Source organism: Morone saxatilis, unplaced genomic scaffold, assembly GCF_004916995.1.
Source record: "Morone saxatilis isolate NCDOM2014 unplaced genomic scaffold, NCSU_SB_2.0 Contig16, whole genome shotgun sequence".
NCBI lineage: Eukaryota > Metazoa > Chordata > Actinopteri > Moronidae > Morone > Morone saxatilis.
Genome location: NW_023339718.1, coordinates 27,759,590 through 27,771,243, shown reverse-complemented (window position 1 = coordinate 27,771,243; position 11,654 = coordinate 27,759,590). Strand labels below are relative to the sequence as shown.

General features: G+C 38.7%; 1 protein-coding gene across 1 annotated transcript; it reads right to left on the bottom strand.

Moving 5' to 3' along the window:
- Positions 1–6,000: 6,000 nt before the first annotated feature.
- LOC118325308 (PDZ domain-containing protein 2-like) lies at positions 6,001–11,648 on the bottom strand (the record flags this gene model as incomplete). Its single annotated transcript, XM_035657933.1, is given in 5 exon segments — positions 6,001–6,135; positions 6,478–6,748; positions 7,412–7,513; positions 7,634–7,751; positions 8,303–11,648. Coding segments are annotated over 5 exon segments (2,983 nt in total), but the record flags the coding sequence as incomplete, so codon positions are not given.
- Between the last annotated feature and the right edge of the window lie 6 nt (positions 11,649–11,654).

Below are 11,654 nucleotides of genomic sequence, written 5' to 3'. Positions count from 1 at the left end.
ACTATAACTATAACTATTATTATTAAAATTATTATTATTATAATTATTAACATACCTCCACTGTAAAGACTATAACTATTATTATTATTATTATTAACATACCTCCACTGTAAATACTATAACTATAACTATTATTATTATTAAACAGAATCAGAATCAGAAATTCTTTAATAATCCCAGGAGGAAATTATTTTTGTTACAAACAACATATATTAAGAACATAATATTAACATACTTCCACTATAAAGACTGTAACTATAATTATTATATATAATAATAATATTATATATATATTATGGACAATGTCATATGGAAGCTCATTTCTGCCAGTGACATAAAACAAGATCCTGTAAGATTTAATAACAAAAATGACAAAACCCAAGGATTCAAGGATTCAAGGATTCAAGGGTTGTTGAATGAAATTAAGTTATAGTTTATAAATTTATAATTATATTAGGTGTTTCAATATTATTTGGCGTCATAGTGTTAATATGTAGAATACACTGCTCTGATCATGTAATAAGTGCTACCTACATTAGACCAAGTCATTTGATGAATTCCGAAACTCTAATCTGCCATATCCATGATCCACCATTTAATATTCCTCCTTTCAAGTCGAATACTTGCCTAAGTTATAACTCTCCACTACCTCGCAATTCCCGCCATAAATCCAAACGTGACTAAACCCATGAATGTTCATGATTTGTTGTTAATTAAATTATCTTAATTAGGGCTGACGCCTAGTGTAGAATAACTCTTCGCGAGTGTATAAATTAGATCCATGATTCCGATAGGATCTCTAAGTAAATTCTACTGTAGACATTCGGTAGCTTACAGCGACTAAGGACACCTACATCTAGCGTCACCCCATACCCTCCTCCTTGACCCACGTGAGCTCTCTCAAGGGTTTTTTGGGCAATAGTATGAACTAGTAAAATATCTTGTTCTTCTGGGAAGCAATGATATATTCACTTACATCGAACGAAATAAGTAAACACACTCCGTCCTCACGGTTAATCTTCACCCAACACATATATTCAATTATCCAGGATTAATGTTCTATCTACATGTAATTTTTTTGTGGGACTAGATTAATATCTCACACATTGCAGAAATCTCCACCTTAAGTCTTACACCTTGCTTCGAGTTATCCTTTAGCAGTGTCTACAGATGAACATATACCTTCCATCATGTACCTAATACACAATCTCTCCATCAGTATCACATTAATCTATTGTCCAAGTGAATTTCTCATACAATATATCTCCATACAATCAATGTTTCATGCAACATGAGACTATAACACACACTATTATCAATAGCAGGATGACATGCAGCATGTAACGAGGAGAGAAGTAGCGAGAGATGGTCGCAATGAGCACGATCGCAGTAAGTCCACGAGAGAGAGACGAGCAAAAGGAGAACCGCAAGAAAAGACACGAGTACCCCGATGCAGACGACGTCACAGAAGATAAACACCAGACAGAGACAAGAACACGAAGAGAGAGAAGACAAGAAACAAGAGACAAGAGGAAAACGAGAGAGAGACAGAGAGACAGAGACAGAGAGAGAGAGAGAGAGAGAGACAGAGACAGAGAGACAGAGACAGAGAGAGAGAGAGAGACAGAGAGAGAGAGACAGAGACAGAGACAGAGAGAGAGAGAGAGAGACAGAGAGAGAGAGACAGAGACAGAGAGACAGAGACAGAGAGAGAGACAGTAAACAGTTTTTACTCCTCATGTCAACACCAGTGTGTGTGTCTGCTGGGTGATAATTGGTTAAAACACACACACACACACAGCTGGTTAAATTAGCGACTGTTTCCTGTTGCTGGGCGCTGATGATGATAATGATGATGTGTTGTTACCATGGTAATTACTGAAGCAGAACAGCTTTAAGACAGGCGGGGCCACAAAGGTCAACCATCATGACCCCCCCCCTCCCTCCCGAACTTCTCCCAGTTGTTTGAACTTCTTTGTTTCGTTGCTTCGTTACAGAAACAGACGATGATCTCTGAGCTCTGATTGGACGGTTGCTTTATGTCCCGTCCAATCAGAGCGATCCCTGTCGTATTCTTAATTTTGACTTTGCGTTTCTTCATCAGCTCATTTATCTTCATCTTCTCTGTTTTCTTCTTTTCCATCTTTTCTTTTGTCTTTGTTGTCTTCATCTCCGTCTTCCTCCTTGTTGACTGTTTCGTTTTCGTTTTTTGTTTGTTTATGTTCCTCTTCGGCCTCGTCTTCCTCTTTGTTGCATCATCTTTGTGTTCTTTACCTTCTTTGTAAATCTTGTTTTTGTTTTTGTTGTGTTTCTCTGTTTGTTTTTACTTTCTTCATTTGTTGTTGTTGTTAGTTTCTGTCATAGAAAGAATAATAATTAATCTTCATGTTGAGTCAAATTTATGAAATAAATAGACAATAAATAAGTTTGACTTTAAATGTTTTTTTTATTCAAAAGGTTTTCTTATTTTTTTCAGATTTTTGTACATTTATGCTCATATTTTAGTTTTCTTTGTCTTTGTCATAGTTTCTTCTTTATCTCACCCTCTTTTTGTTCTGTTTCTTGTTAATATGAACCTCTGTGCATGAGAAGTTACTCATGATGTTCTCTGTGTGATAATGAAGTGTTGTATTAACACCAGAGTGTCGCTCTAATGGCGCTAATGCATTCAGTCGCCGCTTCCTGCTTCTCAGCCTATCACCGAGCCCCCTCCTGTCATTGCAGTGGCGTGGCGAGGTCAGCGGCAGCCAATCAGGAAGTGGCGAGCGAGCAACGGAGGTCAATGAGTCGTTTAGCAGCTCTGATGTGAAGAGGCTGCGTCTAAGATGAGAGTCTGTTAATGAAGTGGAGAGCCTCCGACAGACGACAAGAAACACAAATCAAATTCTTAAAATCAAACTTTTGACACATATTTCACCTTCACCAAAATCAGTACATAACATATTTAGATGAACAAGACTTATAGGTTTGTGTTTAGATATCACTGATCATCTGTAATTGGTTACCAAACTTTTGAAGTCTGGAGGCCCGATGCACTAAACGGGCCGTAATTCTTCAATGGTGAACTAGATTCCAACCAAAGTTGAGTATGTTGTACATAAAGCCACATTGCAAGTGTGTGTAACATTTCATGCAATACTGACAACAGCTCCACAATAACACTAACTAACTAACCCTAGAGAGGGCAGGTCAGTGCTGCATACAGGTCAGGGGTTCAGTGCTGTCTTTTTGATCCATATAATAGTAACAATAATGATATTATTATTATTATTATTAACCTTATTTCATGAATTGATTTTTTTTAGTGAAGTCCAATAATTAAACATTAATTGTGCGATTGCTCCAAGGAAATGCAAATAATATAGTTTACAATTAATATTTAAATCAATATAATACATTCATTTATAATTGAAAACATGTAAGTTTGTGATTTAAAGGTAGTTTAACCACCAAACCTGTGAAAATCATACAGAGTCCCCGCAGGTTGCTGAAGCTCAGTGTGTCTATCCAAATATGGTCAAAGAGGCGGAGCTGAATGAAGCCTGGTTACTGCCTATCACTTAAAGTGGCCACGCCCTTAATTCTGCATAATAATATAATAATGATATAATTTAAAGGGGTGAGTTGTACAGCTGTTATGAACAGGGAAATGATATCTAGAGACCAAAAGGCTGTAAACATGTTTATTTCTGCAGTTTCATATGGAGACCGACTCACTGCTCAAGCCTCTAGTGGATGTTAGAGGAACTGCAGGTTTTACTACACCGTTGGATTCATTTGCAGCCAATGAGGTAGCTGATTGATGTAAATGTGATTTTGTTAATGAAAGTGAACCTGGAATCATGTCGATGTTATGTCTCATTATAATGATTACCATCAAGGTTTTAGTACTATTACTGAAGTCAAGAATCTGTGATTATAAAAACATTTGAGAACAAACTAAGTGTGTTCATTTTATACAGAAACCAGCTGTATGAGTGTGTGTGAGTGTATGAGTGTGTGTGAGGTCATATATCTGAGCTAATGGGAACCTGCTGACATAAATTCACCTCTAACAGACGTTTTAATGCAGTGAGGCAGCAGCTGCAATATGAAGCTGTAATAGACTGAACACACAGACACACACACACACACACTCACTCACTCACACACTCACACACACACACAGTCACTCACACACACACTCACACACAGTGTAAATCACTGTGAGTGGATGAAGATGACGTGATGATGATGATGGAAACAGACTGATGGCGCTCTGTACTCGAGCCGACGTCGTCTAAATGACATTCTGTTGCTCAGAGGCTCCTCAGCAGCTTCCTGTTCACTGATGATGTATTTCCTGTATCTGCAGGAGGAAACTTCTTGATCATCATCATCAGTTCACTGAAGGTTTCACCTGACAGACTCACAGTAACAGCTGGCTGGATATTACACTGCAGCACAATGTGGAAGAATCTGTAGTTTGAGTATTTCCATTTTACTTTATTTATCTGACAGCTTTAGTTACTTTATATAATTATAATTTCTTCAAAATGAAGTCTAAATGAAACTAGTCAATTAATCAATTAGCTGGAGACAAGTTTTTCACACATGATCTGTTAGGATGTAGTGAAAGTTTCAGCAGTTATTTTATATTAAAGTTACCTACTGCTGCTTTAAATAAATGTGCCCAGGATGTGTGCTGATTAATTAGGAAATATCAGTGCATTGAATTGTATCATGTAACTCTTTTATTAATCTACTATCAAATATAAAACAGTTATATTAGCGAGGAAGTGGTTAAATGCTAATGTTAGCTGCTGTCTAATGGAAGCTAATGGGTTATTAAATATAGTGCTTTACTTTGAAACGTGGTCCCTCCAGATGTTCATTAACATTGTGTTGGCGGTGAAATGAGAACAATTTGTATGACATTTGAGTTTCAGTCAGTCTGCTTGGACCATGTCCTGGATGTAGGATGGTGGGAGAGGACGAGAGTCTTGAACTGGATGTGAGCAGTGAGTGCAGGGAGCAGAGGAGGTTGGAGAGCAGCTGGTAACGAGCTGCGTCTGTAGCTTTATGAGCGTGAATCCAGACATGAACTCTGTCAGTGATCTGAAGTGTTCAGGTTGGACAGAAACAGCTGATAATCCGCTGGCAGCAGAGAGCTGGATCCTGTTAACACTCAGAGGATAAACTGTGTCCTGTCTAATCCTCGGCTGCAGGATTACAGGATGTTATTGGCTGAGCCGTGGCTGTAAACTGATCTGATTGGTCAGAGTTTGTTACTGCCGAGGAGCCGCTGAGCAACTGTTAAAGGAAAAGTACAAAATTTATATCAGTGCTCCCGTTGTTTGACGTCTCCACAGTCACTGTTCACTTCAGTTTCATCTTAGCTTAACACAAAGACCGGAAGAAGAAGAAAACTGATTAATTAATTTCAATGAATCAAACTAATAACTAACAGCAGTCAACGTCAGATAGCATTATCATACTTAAATAGTTACCTTGTGTTTTTGTAGTGGTGTTAAAATGTAAAAAACTATACGTATTAGCAGTATGAATTCACCTGAAGTTACATGCACCAAACTCCCTTTAAGAAATATGGCATTTTAACTATTCTTAACGTGTCCATAAAACCACATTACTCTAGAAATACAAGCTAAAGGCTGTCATTTGTCGACAGTTTTCTTGCCAATCCAGCATCAACATAATTCATAAAGATAAACTATATTCTGTACCATCATTAGATTTTGTTGCCTTAGCACAGTAAACCTCTGCTGTAGTTGTGCTCTTCCAGTGGAAAAAAGTGTGTGGGAATGAGAGGTGGATGGTTTCAAAAATCAAGATCTCTCCCTAAAATAAGTTGGAGGATCATATAAACTCTGAACTGAACACCAACTCACAACAGGTTGGGAACCACTGGGAACACAAGATTACAATGTCACTTAATTGGACTGTAGATCAATATTTAGCTTTAACATGTACCTTCTGAGAGACTTATAGAAAAAAGGTCACCTTTAAAGATGCGTTTGACAATGAGAGGCCTGTCTCCGTGGCTCGAGGACTTTCCTCCCTCCAGACTGAAGCCTAGGCCAGCCGAGGACTTGTGAAGCTCCACTGTTAAAGCACCATCTGGATACACATCCACCACTGAAAAATATTTAACACCCAGAATTACAGAGGTTAAATATTAACATAGGTGCTTTATGACAAGTTGCTACTGCTTACTATTGAAGTTAACGTTCTTCAGCTGCAAGGGTTGCTTATAATGGGCCATTTGATGCTTGTAATTTATATTTATAACAGTGTAGTGGTTTACAGGAGCTGGACTGGTGGACTGACAGGACAAGTACATCAGAGTGTTCTGTCATCTGTGACAAGTACACAAATGTTATATAACAGGTTAATGTTAACAAAGAGCAGCAGTGGGGAAAAAAGTACTTAACCCTCATGAAGACGAGCAGGTTTGTCAGATGTTGACCTAGATCTTACCTGATGCCGCCTTCAAAGACTTTTTCCTGGCAAAACACATCCTCTCTGGCTGAGTAGCTGGGTCATGTCTTTCAGAGACACTCAGTTCACTGTCCTTGTCTCTCCAAATGACAACTAAGGCCTGATTAGACAGCCTGGCTTGGTGAAGGCAAGACACAGCCTCTCCATGGGTTTTACCCTCCAGACTTAAGCCATTTATGGATAAAATGCTGTCACCTCTCTGGATTGTGCCTTCCAGGCTAGCTGCACCTTTGGTGAAGACTCGATGAACCTGGACACGTGAGGCAAGGCAAGGCAAGGCAACTTTATTTGTATGGCACATTTTATACACCAGGGAAATCCAAGGTGCTTTTACAGGGTAATAAAACTGCAATACGGACAAAAGATTACAAATTTAAAAACTGCAAACTAAAAAAGTGCAATTTAGATTGATTAAAATGAATTTCAATCCAGTCAAGTATTAATTATCAAGTATTAAATCATCAATCTAATTATTCATAACTGATGTGTTAATTGATAGCCAAATCATTTTACTATTAGTTTGAAAAAACAATTTCATTTATTTGTGATCTGTTTTGTCCAAAAGGAATTATTGGCTGTCTCATACGGACGCCTGTTCCAGATAAAGGCAGGTTGAGTTCAGTGATTAAAGCAAATAAGGACCCAGGTTATAGGTTTTATGGTATATATATTGATCTAATTACTATGACACTATGAATCTTCAACAGAAACGGCCATAACACCAGTTTATGTTTGGACTACTGCAACAAAACCGTTAGGGGTCATCAGACGCCATATTTATTTTTACAAACAAATTAATATGTAGGCTGTTTTTGAACATTTCCACCATTGTTTTTATTATCAATTATATTATTATCAAGACAGACAGATCATTCAACTCCAAATGATGTCCAGCTTTACATACTGTACTTACTGTTATTGCCTTCTGCTCAAGGTCAACTCCGCCAGCAATACTAAAACCAAGTCCTGAGCCTTCTTCTTTACTCAGGACAACAAGGCGAGTATTATTGTTAACCTGGAGAGAGTCAATGTGAAAAATTCATACAGAGAGTAGGATTTATATACAATATAGTCTACAGTTAAATCATATGTAAAGTAAGTTTTGATAATATATGTATGAGCAGTATGGCGTTACCTCTGAAAGTGCCTTGTCCTCCTGAAGCTGTGCCAACACATGTGATTTAGTGGTCAGGGAGGACAGCAGTGTTTGCAGTTTACACCGACTCATAGGAGAAGTGGCCAGCTCCTTTAAACTGTAGAAAAAATAAGTCACATTGAAGACATTTACTGTATTTATTTCCCATGTTTACCATTTCAAACAAGACTACTATTTGATGTTGGTTTGCTTAATATCTGTTTGGAATTTCAAGAGCTAATATGGCTTGGATTGTACCTCATTTGGATAAAAGACCTGACAAATAATAATAATAAATGTAAAAACGTTTTAAGCCTCAGTCCTAATAAAATAAACCATATTATGCCTTATTCTCACTATTCACACTACTTTTTTTCTAATGATATGACCTGTAAATGATAATATCATGATATGACCACAATATTATTAGCATATTATGAATTAATTCTCCCAAGAGTTCATCTATTGTATGTTCTATTGTAGCTTCATTGCAGTCTGCAGCATTGTCTTAATACAACCACTGGGGGTGCCTAGGTCCGACATTTTAAATGTCAATGCCAGGGAAGCGGAACTAACTAATTTATGGGTTTTATGACTAATTCATGCAGCACTCCGTTTGCTCTGAATATGAAAGATTTAAAATAAGCAGGTTTTAATTTAAAGCCGCACCTGATAGACCAGCCAGCCTGTTGTTCATTGGTCTCTGGGGTTCCTTGAGGAGACTCTTCAGTGGACCCAAGATCACCTTGGTTCACATCCACTTTAGTCAGGGTTGCAGAAGGTGAAAAGCTCTCAGTGACCGTGGGATATATAGTGGGATGGATGCCAGGCTCAGTTTTATCTGCGGCTGTACCATGCCCTGTGGTAAAATCCTCTGTGCATAGTTTTTCCAATTCAGGCATACTGAGAGCCCTAAACTGCCGTAACCTGCTGCGGGGAAGTTTGCTGTGTTTCCTCCGCAGCACCTGAGGGGTCTGTGGTGTGAACACATCTGGGGCTTTTTCAACTTCAGCCACAGGAGTGTCCTCAGTCAGAGGAGTCCTGTTACAACTTGAATGTGGAAGCTCAAGGTTTATCAGTGCTATGCTAGATGGAGATTTACCAAGAAGAGGTGAACAGGGTGTGGTAGGGATTAGATTCTCCACATAAGAACTAAAACTCTTTTGTCGTGCCTGGCAGTCAACAGAATTAACCAAGCCCATATAACCGGCAATCCTTTGGTTAAGAGAGGCTCTATATGCCAGAGCATAGGACTGATTGTCATTGCTTTTAGCCACAGGCTTGTCAAAGTTAGCCAGGTTTTCAAATGACTTAATCTTATGCCGGACAGAGAAGGGATTGTAGTTAGTAGACAAGGCAGTGTCTGTGGAGAAGCTTCGCCTTTCCATTGTCTTTATGTGCGGTCTGGATGTGCTGGACTTTAGTGTCTCTACAATAGTACTGGGTTTTGAGCCATTACTAATGGCTGAATGAGTTTTTTTAGTAGAACCTAGCACACTAAATACTGTGTTACTGGCCATGCCATTAGTTTTTTCTACTGTGGAGTCATAAGAAAGAGTAGGCGCTAATCCTGCATCTTTGCCTCTTTTAGTGGGTTTAGAGTCTTTTGAATTAACTTTTTTATTCTGTGCTTTAACTAGTGATGATGAATCAGATAAAGAAGACAGTTGAACTTCTATAAATGTTCTCTGAGTGGCAGGTCGGTGTGATCGGCGTGTTATGCTGCCTAAAGGAATATCTTTCTCCAGGGACAATTGTGCAGTCTGTAATGTGTCTTCTGATGGTCCATGCTCACTGGTAACTTGCCTTCTGTCACTTACTTCGGGCAAAGCAAGACTTTTGTTCATATCAGGTTGATTATTGGTCTTTAAAAAGCGTGACGTGGTTGCAGTTGGTGGTGATTTTGTTGACTGTTCCATGGAAGCACTGGTGTTTGAAGGAACTGGACTTTCACTCCTGGTAGGTGTTTGGAGAGGCTTTTCCTGTGGTTTGTTCTTACTCTTAATACTTAGGCCCTTCAGTCTGGGAGCAGTAGTGTTTGGCCTGCTTTGAAGTTTAGGACAGTCTGAATAATCACAGACTTTTAGTCCAGAGGACTTCTTAAGCAAGGAGGTAGCATGGGGATTTGAATGAGTTCTGCACTCCAAAACCCTTTCTTTGTTTATAATTGATGCTGACACTGTATCCGATTTGCAGAGGCTAGAACCTGAGATCTTTGATTCCACTGATGGTGAATGGGGTGTTTGTGTATTCAAATGTTTCGATAAATCTGAGGTCAGTGAAGCATCTGAATGCAAATTTGCAGCGGAATCCTGAGTGACACTGTGGGTATCTGGTGGGGAAGGACTGCTGTAAATGCTTAGGCGTCCAGGACTGGATGCCACACATGCTTTAACTTTGTCGAAGGATGGAATAACACTTTGAATGTGGTACTCTATAGAATACACAGGTATTGTGCTGTACGAAGAATGGCCTGGTTGCTCTGTAGAAAAGACCCCTGATAACTGAGAAAGCTGTGAGCATTGGGTTGTTGCAACAGTGTTTTCATTTTTTGTCGGTGTGACATCAGAGAAGACCTGCAACACATCAAAAGTCTGCTCCAGGTTTGTATTTTGACTGCTGGCATGTTGAAAATGTGAAGGCCCATTTGGTGACTGGTTTAAATCAGAGAGTCCACCAGCAGCAGGTTGCTGGGCAACACAAGAACAAATCTCCACATCTCCCTCATCTGAGGAGGGCTCATGAAGACTACCACTGCCGGACATTTTATTGACCATCACACTGCTTTCAGTCGTGGAGTCACTGCTTGAATTACTGTCATCTCCTGTGGGGTACATACATTTAGAGCCAGTCTTAGGGCTTTGCGGAATGGATCCATTGAAAACAGAAGAGCTGTTTTCCTTTAATTGGTTCACATGGGTTGTCTCCACAGGGAGGATAGCACATTTTTCATTTCCAGATTGCAAGATGGAACAGTCCAGGGGACTGGACTGTATTGGAACCAGAATGCTAGCTTTCTCAGACATGGTTACAGTTTGTTGGCTTGAACAGCAGGACACTGACTCGTTAGATGATGTTTTGTAGGGGGATTTGATGTGTATATCTTTACCACGGCAGAGGCTCCCTTCTGATAAAATGTCATCTATATTGGTGATGGGTATTTGAAAGTCATGGTCTGTTTGGACTGTGTGGTTAGAATGCCAAGAAATCGCATTTATTACTTCATCAGATGTTCCTTGAACATATCTGGCTGTGTTCAGGCTGCTGGAAACTGTCAAACTGGACAGTCGATCTACAGCTGGGATCAGAAATGAAAAGTAAGCAGTTTAGTCACGACTGAATGAGAGAGACAGACATTGGGTTAATCATTTGAAATGATATATACATGTTTTTGCAAAACACATGCAAACACACAAAACTAAAATAGCTATTTTATCATGCAGTACTTTGAGGTTATATACATGCCATCAGCTAAGAACAAGGACAACAAAGCTGAACAAATAAAGGTAAAGAATAGGTCTGTACATAAGTATGTGAAAAAATAGGTGTACATATTAATAAACATAGTCATATTAACATAAATAAAAAACACCAATGACCAGCAACATAAATAAAATATTATTTTTATATTTTTATATTTATATTATATATTCATATAGGTCAAGTTTCTCTGTAAGCTTCAAACAATACAAAGTATAGTGCAAACAAAATATATGAATGGATATACATGGAATGATTATTACATTTATATACATTTCTATATACACTGTGTGCAGGATTTATAGTGACAGTTCATGATGTTTTGTCCATGTTAACGCTGCTTTTAAACTGCAAAAATATAATTCATAACAGTGGTTCCCAACCTTTTTCCTTAAGGGAGCCCCTTTCTATCATTAACTGACAACCCCTGACTATGTGACATATTTTATGAATATTTAGGGACCGAGCCAGCGACTGATGGAGGTGTCCCTATTGTATTTGCTGTTTCTTCTTACCGATTATTTTTAGCGCCTTTGACTGC